Source organism: Diuraphis noxia, unplaced genomic scaffold (genome assembly GCF_037042655.1).
Source record: "Diuraphis noxia isolate RWA-SAM2 unplaced genomic scaffold, SU_Dnox_SAM2 contig0001, whole genome shotgun sequence".
Taxonomy (NCBI): Eukaryota; Metazoa; Arthropoda; class Insecta; order Hemiptera; family Aphididae; genus Diuraphis; species Diuraphis noxia.
In genome coordinates this window covers 38,839,448-38,858,953 of record NW_028301711.1, presented here as the reverse complement: position 1 = coordinate 38,858,953, position 19,506 = coordinate 38,839,448, and the positions used below count along the sequence as shown (strand labels likewise).

Genomic DNA, 19,506 nt, shown 5'->3' with positions numbered 1-19,506 from the left:
TTTTCGCGCGCATCGTATTATTTTTCTATCGCAGTTGGTTGCGAGATCGACACAACATACAGTCACCCCCCGACATTTTGGGGAGATCAAAACAACGCGTGTATCGATTGGAAAATAAACTACGAATGGAATCCCTCTGCCGTCGTGTGTTTTGTGTGTAATTAACGGCTGGTGTGGCGCAAAGGTGAGACGGGTAAGGTGTGTATGTGTGTGGTGTACTCGTGCACGATATATTAGACTCCGCCACCGCAGACGAACACGAAATTGGGCGACAAAAAAAATAAAAATAAAAAAAATATTCGAATAAATTATCATCGACCAAGACTAGTGGTATTACCACCGCGCCGTCGCCTTCATCGATTACCGTCGCCGTGAGAGAGTGTACTTACTTTTTTTTTATATATATATAGGAGTTATGCTAATAAAGGGCGGTGGCAGCGTGTGGTGTACACGCCACGGCGGCGCAGGAAACGTTGGCCAGTTTTTTTAAATTCTTTCTATCTCTCCCGAGCGCGTGCGAGTGTGTGCATGTGTGTGTCCTTCGTGATTTGGGCGCGCACAGAAGACCACCACAATGGGTGTTAAGTGTGCTACTATAGACAAAGTGAGAGAGTGTTTTCGAAGGAGAAGAAACGATCGGTCGGTCGCTCGTTCACACTACTAACTGCCATAGTACCATCACCTTATAATATGTATATTATGTATAACAACCGAAACGAGAATGGACGAAAAACTGAAATATTATTACCGCGCGTTGTCGTCGTGGGAGGATTCTGTCGAACAAAAGCCGGCGGTAATAGTAATTATTATTATTGTAAAGGAGACGGGATTCAGGAGGGCGTAATAGAAATAAAAATAAAGCGCGTAGTTCGTAATGATGAAAAGAATCGTTTCAAGTACGAAGCGCCGCCGCCGCTGTTGGACACCGCGACCGTGACGTAGGTACACAATTGTGGATTATTCGTTTTAAGATTTGATAAAAAAAAAAAAAAAAAAAAATGTCCGCATTGAAACGCTCCGACGTCGTCTTTGTCGAGTAATGTTTTAGCATGATCAATCTGTCAAAGTCACTGCGTATATAGGTAACATATACGTTCCCTCTTAAAGGTCGACAATTCTATGATACGCGCCGTGTGTGGGGTTTGGGAACAGATAAATCGATTAACTCGCTTGATCAGAATATCAGATCAAGTATCGGTGGGTATGCGTCGGACGAAGGTAAGAATAGAATTATTATAATAATAATATCCGATATACATAGAATGTATACATAGGTATACTTATTATTATACAGTCCCGTTAAAAACGAAATTCTTTTAAATCTCGTCGATCAGTTCTATATTATTATTATTATTATTGTCGTCGTAAAACAACAAACACGCAGACGTACGTCGTATTATAAATTGTTTACCTTTTATATTATGCGCCCGCAGACGAAGTTGTTTTTGTTGTTAAAACGCGCGACGTCGACCGGATGCCGATGCCGGTCCGTAGTCGTGTTTTCCTGGCCGCCCAAATGTTCGGGTTGGAATTTTTTATTTTGTTTTTGTTTTTTTTTTTCAATCGGACCGACGACGATAAGTCGAATATTATAATTCGTGGATAGAAAGGACCGGGCCGAGTCGCGTGCATACACGTGCATGTGTGGTGGTGGTGGTGGTGTCTGACGGGCGTCTTCAGAATATTATATTTTTTATTATTATTATTATTATTTTTGTTGTTGTCCTGTTGTAGCTTTGTGCCCTGCGGGTGGGTGTATTGACGACACTATTATTACCATGATTATTACTACGTATCGCCGGTCGCATAGAGTCTTAGCAAGAGCAGACTTAGCGCGCGCGGCGTCTAGGAAAAAAAAAATGAATACGTGATTATTCCCCTTCGCGCCCACATCCCGAAAAAAAATACCGTCTACACACGAAATGATTATTATAGACATTACACGTATATAGTTCACACTGTCGCCGACGCGCCACTACTCGTTTGTTATTGAAATTATTGTTTCTCGACCAGGTCAGTCGTTGTACCTATATAGTACGCGCGTATTGTGTGTAATACACGCTAGTCGATGTGTATTGTTGTTTTTATTATTATTATTATTGTGCTTAGATGCTGCCGCCGCCTGCACGTATATAAGGAAATCGTGATAATGCGTTCGCGCCACTTTGTTTTTTTTTCTTCTCTCCTTTCAATAAGCCTTCCTCCGAGTCGTGTCGCGCGCCAGCACACAATGTTTATCGGTTCGGACACACCAAGAGCCACGCAGGTTATTATTACCGCCACCGCCGCCGTCGCCTTAATAATAATATCTCATACGCTCAATATTATATTGTAATGCCTATATTACGTATCTCATCTCACGCTTGGTCCTTAAGGAGGCGCTTGGTTGTTTGTTCGGTTTTTTTTCCTCGCGTTCGCTCGTTTTCGGTGGGCGTCATCACGGGCTGCACCGTGCACCTATATACGCGCGCGCACTTTAAATCGCATTAATATACTACGCCGCCGCCGCCGCCGTTCGTCAAATTGATACGTAACTTAGACTTGGGAGTCGTGTATATAATGATAGCATGTGTGTGTGTGTGTGTGTGTGTGTGTATTTGGTACACTCTAATTGACGGTAAACGTGTCTCTCGCGACTGTGCACGTCTCGTTAGCACAGCCGCCTCTGGTTAGCGCATCGTCGTATAGTTTCGCTTCGGACACCGTCCCGAAAACATTTTTTTTCCAAACACATTGCGCGTACCTACGAATCTGTAGTAGAAATATTTAATTAGTTCCATTTCTACTGTAAATCTTTCGCTTCGCTCGTCGCGCTTTCATTATATAAGGAAAATTATAGAAATTGTATACGTCTCGTTGGATGTCTGAACAAACGTTCCTATATATATATATATATATATATATACACGCATTCTGGTTACTTTGTGCGTACATTTGAAAAGTCTTCGATCACGCCACGTGATCGACGGCGACCACGGTATGCAGTGCGTACATTTTGGAGTTTCACGCCACGCATCGCTGTCTTAAAAAAAAAATAAAAAAATAAATTGTATAATATTCGATAAACATGTGTGGATACACCGCACGCATCGACGTTACGTATTGAATACGAAATGCGCGACGTTCTTATACAATGTGTGCGTCTCGTATGCGGATGCGTGTGTGGTGCTTCTAGGGCGCATGTGTGTGTTATTCATTGGTTATGACGTGTGTGTAGTTGTAATGTTTAATGAATGGTGTATGTAACGATTTTGCGTAAATGTTTCCCGTTTGGGTCCATTCATGTTTCCGGACGATGTCTGTTCGTCTGTGAAAACAAACTCTCGTTCGGTTGGGGTCCGTGTCTCCGTGTGCGAGAACGGTCAAATGAGGGCGAAAAAAAAAACGTCTCATAAAACTAGTGTATTTATCGTTTTTTTTCGGCTTTCATTCATATGCGGCAACTGGCTGCTGATGGTTACGGCATTCCGGTCGGGACGCACACACTTAAAAACGTTATTATTTTTCCTTTGTCCACACAACATACTAATATATACACTCTTTACCGCTGTTGCCTATACTCTGAAACGTCCATCGTGTATACGCGTACACATCAATAATATACTATAATATGTGCATAACAAACTATATAGTTTTATACCTATTATACAACGCCGCATGTATATAATAGTGTGGTGCCGCTTTTGAAAATGTAATTTAAGATCACTGTTTGTGTCGTGGGCAAACGCTTTAAAATATTTGAAATCCGATTTTATTACGGGCGCATAATAATATTACATGTTCGCAGTTTACGTAGAATTCACTTCACGAGATCAATGTATACATGTACAAACTCCAAAGGAATGTTGTGCTAAAAATGCACGTGACCAGTTTTAGATATAAAATTTGGCTTTATTTTTTTATTTATGGGATTAAATCTGCTAGTACCTGCATAATTTTTTTTAGTTTTATTATTCGTCCGAAGACCAGTTCTGTTGGCTGCGGGTTATACGACGATACGCTTACCTTCCTATATGCAGCGTTGCTCGCGTACCTATGCTTAATGTATAATATAATATATATATGTATGTTTGTATATGCATATAAAAACAATACTATTCAAGTATACAAACATTTAACGGCGATGACCTTCGACGGGTTGCACAGTAACATTGCTAATTAATTTAATTATTATCTATTTCATACGCACGTCATTTGCCATCTCGTTAATAACACAAAATCAATAATGAGAGAGATATGAGACAGACAGAGTGAGAGAGAAAGTGTAAACCTCGAGATAAGTTAGTGCTTTTTTGAAGTATAGCTCATATACGCAGTGTTACGCTTTTTTGCCCTGCGATGGTAGTGGACCCTACAACCCACTTCTCCCTCCCACCCTGGAGTGATACATTTGAATGGACAACGGCACGTCGTGTGTTGTGTAGTCGCAGGAAGTCGTAGTAGTAAAAATAGTAGTATATAGTCGTAATAGTAATAATCGTGTCACAGTTAGGTTAGGGTAATAGCAGTTTGGTTACGTATAAGTATAGTAATACGCAACAGATGATATTTTTTTCGCAGCCATATCGTCTTGCTTTCCCCGAATCTATTAATTATTATTAAGGTCCGGTGAAGAATGTTTTTGAAAGAATGCCGACAATTTTAAATAATATATGGCTTTTGTTGTTGTACAAGGCCTTCGTTTGTGTGTGAGTGAGTGTGTGTAATGTGTATGTTGTTTAAGGGCGTTGTTGCTAGCCTAAGGGTGCAATTCTACTCTCGACCTGACCCTGGGGTAACTCTTACAATGTTCCTCCTTATTTATTTTTTCTTTCTGTCTCTATCTTGTAACTACTATGAAGCCTACAACCCAAATGGACGAAGCGTTGATTTATGATTGCTTGTTATTCTTGAAATTCCATTAATGCACATTTGTTATTATGTGTATCCTCTCTCAGTGGATATACATGCGTAATAAATCGTAAGTAAATAATATAACTATATAGAACCGTTTTTCAAAACTCTGTTGAACAGTGTCAATGGACAATGCGTATACATATATTACGTATTATTATTATTATTAAAGCGTGTGAAACATTGATAACAAATAAAGAAATAAACAATGCCGGTTAATATTGAGAGTTATAGTAGTAATGAAAATGCTGCGAGATAATGTTTTTCAGATGTTCACGTATTGTATTGTATCCCATTCGAATGTGATGGTGTATCTTCAGACTGGTTTTATCGTTGACGTATAAATTGATGATGGTCAAAATGAAAGTGTGTTTATTGTTGCAATATTATAGCAGTTGATTTTCTGTCCTAAATATGACATCATAACATAGCCATACGTACAAGTATTGTAGAAGTATCTGAAGTATTTCTATTCTCACTCTATACAAGGGAAAACGGTTTTTCCAAACATAAGTTGAAAATATATCATATTCCTTCGTCAAATATTCGTGAGAACAACAAAGAGTATTTACCTTGAGAAAAATGGAAATCGGCGTTATTGCACTGGGATACAGGATTGGCAGGTACGCATTGTCACCTATTATATTCCAAATATAATATAATATGGTTGTGTTGTGGCCTGTTTAATGTACATAAATATTTTGTAATTTGTAATAAGAACGTATAAGAAAACTTGTAATAGCACGCATTATTAATTGTGCACGCAATATTTTAATTTTAATTATTTAATAAAAAAAAAATATATTTTGTTCTTAAATGTTAAATTAAATTTTTACTTTTTAATTTAATGCAAATAATAAATGGAAAATATCGAACCATTTTAAATTAAAATGAGTTGCGTTTGAACAGAACTGCTAATATAGAGTATTTCAAAAATGCGTCCATCTTAAATTTATCACACGACTTCCCGCATCATAGATGATTTTTTTTGTGCATAAATTATTTTTTTTTGCCTACAGGAAGTCAGCCTAATTGTGCACACTGTGAATGAAATTCCATTAAAAATAGGTCCATTTCGTTTTTCATGTTGTGCCGCGCTGTTTTGAAACTATATCGAGAAACCAATATAATACTATGCACACTAATAAACAAAATACGTCTTCTTAGGTTTCATCATTCTCGCAAAATTAGCGAAAGGATTTCTAATTTGTTTCGGCGGTGTCTACTAGCAGGTCACACAGAGTCACAAAAATCGCAAGTCTTCGTTTAACGTTTTATTTTTCTGTGCTGTTTTCGGAATCTAAAATAATATTCAATAATTCTACGCAGAAACACTTCGTGTTATTACTTTCTCAAAATAATACCGTTCTCGAAATACCCGCTAACCTAAAAAATCAAAAAATGATATCTATCACGATGATACGTGTCTATCGCTATACAATTTATCATTGGTAATACATTTTGAACATGTGATATGCGATTGTGGTCGTCTGCGACATTTTAATTTTCTGTATTATTATTACGACGCAGGCCTCTCATTGTGCGCCGTGCATTCGATCGAATAATATGATAGCGCGATCGTCGACTGATGAAACACTTCCGGCGAGTAATTATAATATCATATATAATTGCAAATTAGCCCCGGTTTATATGTATAATATATATTTATATATATATTTTTTTTTGTGGCTGTCTTTGATGAATGTCATTTACGTCGTCGACGTTCAATAGATTGCGCGTATTACAATGAAAATAACGTGGTATGATGATAATCATAATAATATACAAAAAAATGCACAATACTCAAGATTTGGCGGTTTTATTATTTGTTGGTGCGCTCCCGATAACCGTCGAAAATCGATTCTCTATCGACTTACAGTTGCGCCGAACAGTATGTTAAAGTCGGGCCATGGCCCGACATATTTTGAAAATTTAAGATAGGGCCGCTTCATATAGATCATTTTCTTCAACACGGTATGCCATTTTTTCCGATATTAAGATGTTGGGCCTCTTGAAATATTTTTCGCCCTACTAGATTTTTAGGACTTCGACGCCACTGTCGACGTCAAACACTCTCGACGTGTGTTTTTGTACAATATTTAAATTTTCAAACGAATTATGAGCGTTTTTAAACAATGTAATATTTTATATAATATATCATTCTTATAATAAACTAGTTTTAAAAAATGAATGTATCGTTGAAAACGACGAGTGATAAAACAAGAATTTTTTTGATTGATAATTGATCAATTCACTCTAAAATCCAACACAGAATTGAACTATTGAACGCAATTAACGCCGTGCGTGTTGGTAAAACGGGGACAAGACCACGTGCGGATGCACGTACGACGTCGTCCTCTCCAACATTATATACGTTTATTGCTGAAATTCAGTCGCACGATCGTGTATAGCGTTACATATTGTTTCATAATATTATATTATGAATATTGCGATATCAATTTTATTATTATCTCGTCACGGTGTGCGGTCCGATCAGGCGATCGTCTCGTCGAGATTTCGTCAAAATCGTTCGATCCGTCCGCGGTAGTGCGTCGCGGCGGCGGAGGATTACGTGGTGGGAGCACGAGGAGACGGCGCGTCATGTACACGGTCCGTTCAATAATAATAATAATAATAATCATAATAATAATAGTAATAATCATACACTCGTCGTCTCACCGCCACCGACTCTCTTGGCTCGCGCGCCGCCGCCGTCCGTCTTTTATCGGTGGGATGGGTGAGGTGAAGTATAATAGCGGGGTGATACGATGATCGTGTGCGACGCGGTGCGGTGCGGTGCGGCTGTCAGATAAATTTTATGAATGAAACGCATTCCAAGTACACACACGGAGCACCGGCCATATAGTATGTATATATATTTTATATATTATATATTATGGTACTAACCATATGACTGGGACCCCATCGTCGCACGCACATGTATGACAATAATAATAATAATAATAATAACATATAATATATAATACGAATATATTTACAAGTGTGCGGCGGCGTTCATCATTATAAATTGTTATTATTATAATATTGTATACACAGTGCGCGCAACGTGTTCTCATTAGCATTCTCGGCGCGTCGTGTGCAAACCGTCGCCGGACGTCGTCGGACCATCGAAACGATTACTAAATTATTTATTTCGATCGTTTTGGTGTTAAGTTTTTCGTGTTTATCTTCATCATTCATGTCGAAAGTTTATACGGCTTGGACGCAGTTATGCTGTTAATACTTAATACTTAATAGTATGATATACTGCACTGGTATATGCGCGCATACACTCATTGACGAGGCAGCTATAATGCAGAATAGACGTTTGACATTTCCGTCTATATTATATAGAACAAAGTGCAGTAATAAAAATATAAAATTTATTATAAAATTAGTAAAACTATTTGCAACATTTTTAACACGCCTATAACTTCCAAAGGTCTATTTACGAGGTTATTTTTTAAAAACAAAATTTCAGATTTATAAATATTGGATTCTTTTAGAATTAATTTCAACGCGCACAACTATAAAACTGCGATGGTTTATGAAAAAAATGTATTAAAAAGGGACCCGACCGAATTAAGCGGTCATCACACGTTTCACATCAATGGTCATCGTCGTTGTCTCTGCAATCCGCCGCTGATGTTAATGGTTTTCATTTATATTTTCAATATTTCAATAGTTTTAGACTCGTGTAACGTATAACAACTGCAATATTATTACTTATATTGAAAAATTTCATTGATGTTTGTCATTTCAGAAAACTTTGAGAAAAACTAATCAGATCGTGTTTATTCGCCAATTTTAGTTCTTTAAATAATATTTAACAGTCAGCGGCTTTTTAGTCCACAGCATGTTTAATGATAATGTCTTATAATTACGTCGCATTATTCGCCGAGATCGTTACAACGAGGCTTGTTAGTTTTTTATTACCACTGAAAATTGCATTGGGGAAAAAACTAGGTATATTATTCTTGTGCATAATTAAAACATAACGATGCGATCGTAAAGGAAAAATAATTACCATCATTCATTTATAATATATTGATATTACTATGTGTGTCAATATTTTGCTATTTTCTCGCGAGAAACGACCAGACGACAACGACGAATTGACGTGGTTTTTTTCATTCAATACTTAAAAATGTGTGCTTTGTACGTACATGTATACCGACATTATTAGCCATAAATAAACTGACAACACATACTATATTATCCTACAATATGACGAGGAAGTTTATATTATTGTCGTTCTTAACTAAAAAAAAAAAAGTGAAAAGTATTATAATAATATGCAATGTGTTTGTAGCATATGATATTTTATATATAATATTTAGCCTTCATCTAATGTATCAATCGTCGCGGATGTCGAAACACCACACTATATTATCTGCCAAGAGAAGTACAATGATTGCTGTTACATCCGTTTTAAACAAAAAAAATAAAAAAAAACAACGATATTCCATTATAAATGTATAAATGATCTTTGGTTATATTTCTTTCATTTTGGTGGTTTGTGGTTATATGATAAGAAAAAAAAAACAATAATCGAGTAATTTCCAAGTACATAATAATAATAATGTGTATCTATACCGCCATCGTCTCTATTTCCTGTATCGAAAATATCGAACAATAATTATTATAATTATGTTTTATGCTGCAACAACACTCGTGGAATTTTATTTCGATTTATTTTATCATTCGATGTACCCATATGTGGGGCTTATGCATGGGGTACATTCAATTCAGAACATTTTTAGGAGCGTTGAAAATGTTGAAATCGATTTTCTTAATTGTATATTATCGACGCCAAATTGTAATAATAATAATGTTGATCACACATACTGAATTGGTACATAAACGCTTCTTCATATAATTATTGAAACATGCAACTATTGTATTTAAGTGTTCATACCTACCATTAAAAAAAAAAGTTAAATAAACAAGATAATTATTAATTAATTTTTCATGAAATAATGTTTTTTTTTCATAGATATACATATATATAAGTGCTCGTAAAATATATATTTTTTCATTGAGAGTAGGTATAGGTACCGATAAAAATTTATCGGTGAATTTTCTGAACTCGCTTACGTTTCTTTATTTGAATTTACTCGGCCGTAAAGGGTGTAATATATATGAATAAAACAATATATATATAATATGTTTCACACGCACGCATACCAGATATATATATATACATCAACATACATATTATAACGCTTTCGTGATGTATTTACAAAAGGTGTACATATCTAACGAGTTTTTCCCATTAGAAATAAATTGAAAATCATCACATCTACAATACTTGCCGTATGTTTTACTTATATATATATATATATATATATATTGTATATAAATGAAATCTATGTATTCACGTTTTCGTGAACAAACATAATTTTTACTCTCAGTACTCGGAAATCGTCGATCTCTCTTTCTTTTCCGTCTCCTGCGCCGCGCCACCGAAGATTTAATATGTATTTTAGTTGCAGGGTATAGGCACGTATGGTAGTGTGCAGTTTATTATTATTTATATTATTGTGCATTCGATCGTTTGGTTTTCGTCATCTTGTTTTTGGTTTTTAAAGTCCCCCGCGTGGAGTACCGAAACGAAGAAAATATTGAGAAAAAAGGGATGTAGAAGATAGGTAAAAAAATCGATAGTAGAATGGATCGGTGCTATATAAAGTATAGACGCGTTTTTACATCCACAGCTGTGTATTTATACACTGGAAACTATATTGGCCGAACAAAACTAGGTCCGCTTGTATAAAATAATATATCTATGGGCTTCGGAAATTATATTATATATCAGTATATCACCCTCTGTGGGTGATGCCCCGGCCCAATAATGCTTATTATAGTAATATTATACAGCCAGACTCGACGATGCGTCGTCGTCGTGATAATTATTTTTCTGTGTGGCGACCTAGAGCGCGCGGGGACCACGAAGACTCTTCTTATATAGCTTACAGTCGTATATGAGCACGCTTTATATATATATATATATATGTGCTGCACCACCGGCGTGGCTGGTCCACTGGATAATAATAACAAAAACAAGACGACAGGTAGACGTATATACATCTATGTATATGCACATAATATATACATTATATACGTATTATAGCGGTTCAAGTGTGCAACCACCACACCCATAATGATTGTACGCTGCTGCCGCCGTTGAGTCGTTCTCGGTAAACATATTTTCTCCCTTCTTCAATATAAAACCCCCTTATTATTATTACTTCATTCAAATATCGCCGCCACTGTCGTCATCGTCGTTTTCGACAAAAACCTAACAATATGTACATTAATATGACCGAGCACATTCCAAAAAGTCCTACTCCTCGTCCACTTCCTCCACCTTTCTCGAGGCTACTCTCTTCATCCACTGCTGCTGTATTTGTATATAGCTATAACCTATAAATACCTATCTATACCTATTTAAAATCATTTTCAGCACTATCGCGGTGGCAAACCTCTGCAGTTATTGTTGTTTGTACGACATCAAACATATAATAATATACCGGTGATATATATATATATCAGAGTGGTCACGAAGGTTAAAGGGAAATAATATTCTACATAAATATTTGGTAAATGTATATTGAGAAGTAAAATCTACAAGATATTTTCAATCGCAATAATTCCGTTTTTTCTGGAATTTTATTGTGAGGAAATTTAGTACACCTCTATTTATGCACTCCCTTAATATCCGAATCTATCGTTTTTGGCGAACTGGCTCCTTAAAATATCATATTTACTTCGAGATCCCTGTATAATGTTTGAGGGAGATAGATAGATATAAAGAGAGAGAGAGAGAGAGAGAGAGAGAGAGAGAGAGAGAGAGAGAGAGAGAGAGAGAGAGAGAGAGAGAGAGAGAGAAAGAGAAAGAGTGAATGAGAAAAAAATTGATAGGCTGAACCATGTTGAATCGATTACCATCGGTGTGTCGTTATATATAATATATATCCACTAGCAATGCTGCAGGATGAGACGATCGCCGCCGGCCTGACTGACAACACTATTAAAAAAAAAGGGTTGTATTCTACATATTATTATAGTGTATATACTGTGAAGAGAAGTCGACCTTGAATGGGTGTCTTTAGTCGTCAATCGAAAACGGGCCGGATCGAGATGAATGGAACGGGTGGTTTAGTGCGCATGCGCTAGTCACGTTGCTCATTATATTAAACGCGTCTAATATTATAAATAAGGTAAGACGTTGCCGTAGGTCTTGAGCTGTTGCAGGAGATCCCTCGTCCAAACGCCGGACGACACTCGACGACACCCCAGGGGCGCCAGCGACAGCGGTCGTGGTATATTTTTTTGATATAACATTATATTATATGCGTTTGCTGAGGACAAAAGCGAAGGTCTTTGAACATAACATAATACCTATGTAATAGCTGCAGCGTATCCGCATCGATTTTGTCACACAAAAGTCGTCACCTGTCCCTGTTGCGGTGTATCCATATGGGTAGGGGGGGGGGGTAAATCATCGTATTCCCGTTTTATAAATATGCGCGTGTCTAATAAATTTATAATAATGTTATGCATATATTGCCATGAAAATCGATGTCGATGAGACTCTCTCTCTCTCTCTCTCTCCGCCTCGTCCATTATTCCATTATAAGATTCCGAATGTACTTATAATCTATTATTATGTGTGTGTGTGTGGAGGCGTAGCCTGTCGATCATCGAATGACGCCGCATGCAGGCAGTGTGCGTTGTACGCGCCGCGTATACTTATCATTTATTAATCGGCTCCTGAAGTCCTACACGGCGCGTCCGGCGCGTGAATTATAATGTAAATCGCGTTTAATAATAATAATAATAATAACACGTATATGGGTATACATAATATATTATAATAGCCGCAGCAGCGGTGTGCAGATTGTTGCGCGCTATATACATAAGAGCGCGTGGACAGCCACACGTTAACGAGCGACGCGCGGACGCACCCGAACGTGTGCGACTTGGATTCCTTTTATTGTCTTTTATTATCAATGAGCCCATACACATTAAATATATCTACGTATTATAAAATACGCTATTATTTTTCTCTGCCGTTGGTTTTATAACGCTTGCCGAGGCGGCAGAAGAAACGAGAATACTACTTATATATATATATATATATATATATATATATATGTATAATAATGTATGTGCTCGCGAGTACCGAATAATAACAATAATATTATAATTTAATATGCGCGTTGTTTTTTCATTTCTCGTCAATCGTGTTCGTGTGATGATAATATGCGGGACGACGGAAACGGTGTAGGCACACATACACACACGCGCGATATAATGTATATTAGAGGTATACATACATCATATTTTATACGAGATAATTTTAATAGTAGTAAGTAATAGAATATATGTATAGAGAGAGAAGATCGGTTGGCCGCCGGTTGTAGATATATATCATATACATAATATATAATACGTCTGTATACAAAATCGAACGGCCCCGTGGTGTTTACACGGCGGTGGCGGTGACTAGCTATTAAAGGGAAAAAAAATCTTATAGGCGTCGGACAATGTTATCTAAAATATACATCTTTACATTTGGCTCGGGGGCCAGGTTTCTTCTTCTCCCTTTTTTTCTTCTTCTATAATTTCGATCTATCACTTATAGATCTTTCGTAATAGAACATTATTACGCGGTTTGTGATCAATCGTCGATGGGTTCCAATAATAATAATAGTTAACTCCTGCTCCTCCTATATACTCCTCCCCCTTCATCCACCATCACAGACTCTTCACCACAACCGCGACGTTCATTAGCGAGGAATGCCAAAATATTACGAGAGTTTTTGGAAACGATTTTCGAAATCAATTGTGTTTATCTTTTGTGTACACAGTTCCCTACATATATTACATGTATAAACCTGCATAATAATAATATACAAACGCGATGATTTTGTTTATCAACCAATAAAAATTGAAACTCTCAACTATAGATATATTATATATTATGATATTTTTTTTCAAACCGTAAAATAAGGGGTAACCCCTTGTACAATATAAAATATATATTGAATCAGTGATTTAACGAACCTTTTATTTTTAATGACCCCAATTTATTTAGTGATCGCCTTGGCCGTCTACTGATTTAGTAATTTATGTGCCTGAATGTACGTTTTTCTGTACACTCAGTTTTCTTCGAAACGGCATAAATTAAACTATAACATAATAACGAACACAAAGCCCACGATATATTATTTAGATAAACAATGTGTGTAGTTCGACGTTGAAGAATATCACACTAAATAACATTTATTAATTATATATTTTTTTTTCGTATGTAACGTATGATTACAATCGTTTTCGTATATGAATGAAATTATTGTTTTCACCGTGGTGGTGTCCATTGTCCGAACAAGAACTAAAATATGTATAGTAATATCATCACGTCACACGTTGATCATAATAATAATCATTATTGTAGCTGGTGAAAAAAAGAAACCCGTCAAAAATGTAGGCACTTGAAAGCACTTAAATTGTCTATACGGAACGCCGTGCAAGTATAATATAGTAGGTATACCCGGCGCACTGCGTCTGTATGTTATATCATATAATATTATAATATTATCTTCGCGGGAAACGTGTAACACAAAAGAACCACACAACGAAACCTCCTCCGCGACGGTCATCGTAACATTGTATTTCAAAACGTAATTTTATTTATTATTTCCTGGTTCGGTCTTGAATCGAATTCGTTGTCCCGAGTCCCGACTCTCGAGAAGAACATACATATAATATACACTCACGCGGACTGCATCCGTCGGTAGGTAAGTGATGTCGGGTAGGTCTCGAGAGGGTCTCTTCTCGCGTATATATTTTATTGTACATCATTTCACACGGAGCACGCCAACCGGTGTTAGAGGGTGGTAGTGATTTTTGAATTCTCGGTATACATTTGAATAGAAGGGACGTAAAAAATGTGAGAAAATCGTTTAACATTATTTTATTTATGCGACGTTATACAAGTGTTCGGTTTGAAACAAATTTGACTTTTGTTACGTCGATATTCCATCCCTCCTCCCTATACCACCGTCATCCGCGATATTGCATGGTTATCACTTATCTGTACCGTGAGTGTTGTTTTTGTTGTGTTACAGACGACCGTAATTTTCTCTCTTACCACGGACGGTAATGAGTTTAATGTACATTAATTATAATTGGGCTTAAAGAAAAAAAAAAATGTTATTAAACGATGTGTGATTTATGTTAAACCCGGCGGGGTGTGCTGTAGTACAGTGTAGTCGAATGAACGTATATATTATTATTATAAACGTTTCCCTGCATACCACCGACGCCACTGGTTGGCAACCGCCTGTTGCTGCAGCGTTAACGACGACCGCGCGTGATGACGATGGGAACTCTGTAGGTCGTAATTCGTTGTAGTCGTCAAATGTCTGGTTAATTGATTATTATTACTACTACTATTATTATTATAATAATTATTAATAATATAAATAACTATGTGTGTTTGTATGTATATAAACATTGTATACGAGCTATATATAAGACCGTCGTTTGGTTTACAGATGTGGGAGCTGCTCCTGTTGAGCATCCTGAAATGGGACGTGTCCGCGATCACAGCTCATGACTTCCTATGGTATATACTTAAAAGACTGAACATGGACACGGCCAAGCCGTTCGTGGACATTGTTATCAAACACTGCGGCACATTCATCGGCATGTGCGCCAGAGGTAAGTTCAATCAATAATATACTTATTTAAAAAAATTTCTGAATATTGTATAGGTACGTGGTTCGTCACGATATTATATCGTTATTCATATTCTGTGCACAGTGGTGTACCCGGGATTTCTAAAAGGGGATGAGAGTATAATAAAATATATAACATAACAAATTTGTCGTTATATGCTTTGTGTATTATTCATTATATAGGGTAACCTAATTAATGACAATATTTATAACGTTGCAATTTAAAACTAATTTCCACAAATCATTTTAAATCATGATTTTCAAGATCATTCAATTGATTTGTCATCTTGATTCTAAATCCAGTCCTGTAATTATTATTGAAATCTTAAGGTTAAAAAATCGTCAAGTATAGGTAACTGATTTTATTTATTCATACATAATAATAGATGTCTATAGGTAATAATTAAAAATAAAATATTATGTAGCTTTTGTGAAAGTTCAAATACTTGACATAGTCATACTGTCATACATATTAATCTATGTAATGCATCTAATTTCGTGTTTGAGAATTTATGTTTCTTATTTTTTGACTTTTGTTGTAACTTTATTCGTATCTGTTTTTTCTATTTTTGTGGACACGTTAAGCATATTATAGTCGATTTTTTAGGGATTTGCATATTAGGTTGTAACAATTTGGTTTTGTGTGAGAAGTGAGAACTTACATAATCTGGGCCACATAAGTGTACTGCAGAGTATCCATAATATGCTGGCTGTATTGTTTATCTTCTCCCCAACCTGTGTGTCCGTGATATATTTTGTTGGATTGCGATTTTTTTATTTTTTTGTTACCTTAATGAGACTAACGTTTCAAGTGAATTATAAATATTTAGAAGGAAATAATAATTATATTATGTTTATTTATACAAAGGCACGGACGAGTATTATACATATGTATGTATAATTATATATACGTTTATATTCGATTATCTCGACCTTATTTGGTTTCTCGTATTGCGTCATGATGCGGAGGGACCGGTTTACGATGAACGGTGGTAGTTTAAACCGTGCTTGCATTCTATTATCTCTGATGAATCTCGGATTTGAGTGTGTGGTGTGTATGTGTGTATAATGAGAGTCGAATAAAAACGTAGACGCGTAACTCTGCAAAAGGGTTTCGGATTTGTAACCAAGGATTTCCTTGACGATAAACAACTAATGTAAATTCAAATATTGTATAAGCGTGTGACGACTGCCGCTCCACGCCACGATAAGTATAGTAACATGGTAATTAATAAATAAAACGACAAAATCGAAGACCTTCTTCGTTGCTGCATATTATAATTATATATGCACCAAAATTTAACAAAGAATAATTATAATATTTTTACCACAAAGTCAATGGAGCGGTGGTCGTACAAAGGGAATCGTGGGACGGCGTGTGAACGTGTCGAGTTGTGTTTCGTCGCTTTCGAGATCCATCCCCCGCCGTAAGCTAGTCGGCATATAGTTATATTACTAGGTTTTTATTATTAATTATTTACGTGTTTAATAATAAGTTATTATTAATAACTGTAAACGCTGCTCTAACTGCATAATAATAATATAACTAACGATATCATAATAGATATCAGAGCATATAATATATACCTACGATAAACACTATTTTTCTCTTCAATTTTTTCGATGCCGCGCACATTTACGATGATTAAAATATCTATATATAATATAATATATATTCATGCAAAGCCGACATACATTATCATACTACGATTTGAGCGTGCGAACCAAGTGTTCGGCCTTTTGTCTTTTGGCGTATTATAATATTAGGTATATTATTATCATCAGACAACGATGATGTCCGCGTCGTCCGGTGGACCGTATTTTCAATATTTATCCTCGGCCGGGGATTTGCACGGTCGATAGCGCACGTCGTAATAAAAACGATAAATAATGATGATAAAAAAAAATATATATATTTATATCGCAGGCGGCTGATTCTTGCTGCACGACGACATTTATCTGTGTATAGAGGTGGTCCCAACGTACACATTTTATTATTATTATTATATAGCTGATATATTATTATGTACGCCGCCGCGCTGCCGTTCGCATCGTCCGAAACGCGTCTCATTGTCTCGCACGTCTATAATATGCGAGCTCTTCGTGGAAAACGCCGGGCAACCAATCTCAAAGGAAACGTGCCGAATGAAATATGGTTTTCTTTTTTATGATAATGATTATTCTTAATAAAAATAATAATAGTGACGATTATTACTATGGTCATTATTGTTTCCATCACCTCCGCCATACCCTCCGAGTATATTATGTATCATATTCGCGCCATCTAAACAATATCAAACTTATATTATATTCCCACCGATTAGGTAGCCGACGTCGCCGATTGCAATTTGTTACACATTTTGCGAACGTTTTGATGCTTATTGCTGCCACTGCAGCAGTGCCACTTTATGTATAAATCTGCAGAGTATGTGTGTGTGCGTGCGTGTTTTAATATATATTATGTATATATAGTGGACTGCTTTGTCGTCGTCATAATATTAAACGTTAAAAAAAAAATTTATTCATTTTACATACCTAGCCAACGTCAAAAAAGTGTCAATAAAACATTTTCAAGACAATAATAAACGGCGATGCGGTAGGCGTTATATTATAATACGTATGTGACGCTTACGCACACGCAAGCACACACGGACAAAACAATTTATCGTTGACACAACGCACTTAATGTTCATTCTGAACGTTTATGAACACTTTAAGCGCACTTAAAATAATTGTATCGGCGATGGTTATGACGTAAGTTGTGTTTTAATATATCTTGGTTTTGATTTTATGTCCGACACCCCGCGCCAGGCAGGGCTGTAAATAATAATTTCAACGGTCGTCCTGCGCCGTTGCTACATATAATATTTTGTACTGCGTATAATTATACTTATGATAATATACGGTCATGTCTCAAGAAAATGTGTATAACACGTGAAAAATGTTAATTTCGAAAATATAATATTATTCAAGCCTACCATAAAACCGTGTATAATGTGTATAGTATATACATACGTCATGGCAGCGTCGGCGGCGGCATAATATATTGTGGTTTGTGTTTACGTTATTAACCGGAAACTACTTGTGCGACCGACAATTCTTCGGGTGGTTTGTTTTTCATTATCTGTTCGCAAGGTCAAACGACATAGATATAAACAAAAATAAGGGTTGTGTAGGTCTTGTTATATAATTATTTTTTCTTCTTCGTTGGGAACCAGTTATAGCTGCTGTATAGTAGACGCGTATCGCGTATTATATATAGGCTGCATGCTGCAGTGGCGACGACGATTACTGCAGGGTCAACCGACGTGTATATGTGTGTGTAAATGTCGTAACATATACAAAAAATATTCATCCCTCGGTGTTACTGCCGTTCATCATTAATGCTTACAATAATGAATGGATGATGTGTATAAGCCCCATAACATTTCAATGAGAATGCCTTGAAATTTTTTTATGGTTTTTAAAAACAGTATTGGATTGATCTAGAGAGAGAGAGAGTGAGAGAGAGAGACAGAAACAGAGAGAGGCAGATAATGTAGCGCAGCGATGTTATATATACGTTTCTTATGTTATACGAACAGGCGCTTTCGATTAGCGGGAGGGTGAAAAAAAACAAACCCGAGTTACTGCGATATATAATATTCAACTTTTTTCTGTTTTTTTTTTTCTTAAATAGTTTTTTGTTTCAATTTGTTTTTTTAAATATATATATATTATTTATAATATATATACATACAATACGGTCTACGATGTCTTTCTCTACTCGTACATGTGTTGCTGCACCGTACATACAACGGTTGTGTGTGTATGCAATATGCATTGTACATAATATACAACGAGTCATCTTGGGAATATCTTTGCC

The 19,506-nt window shown here is 36.2% G+C and overlaps 1 protein-coding gene across 1 annotated transcript in view; it reads left to right on the top strand.

The window, feature by feature from the left end:
• Window positions 1-19,506, top strand: part of LOC107168411 (G1/S-specific cyclin-D2) — a 61,692-nt gene that overhangs the window by 26,469 nt on the left and 15,717 nt on the right. The window contains exon 3 of the mRNA XM_089216134.1: window positions 15,459-15,624. Coding sequence (XP_089072260.1) covers window positions 15,459-15,624 — 166 coding nt within the window. The remainder of the gene's footprint in view (window positions 1-15,458; window positions 15,625-19,506) is intronic.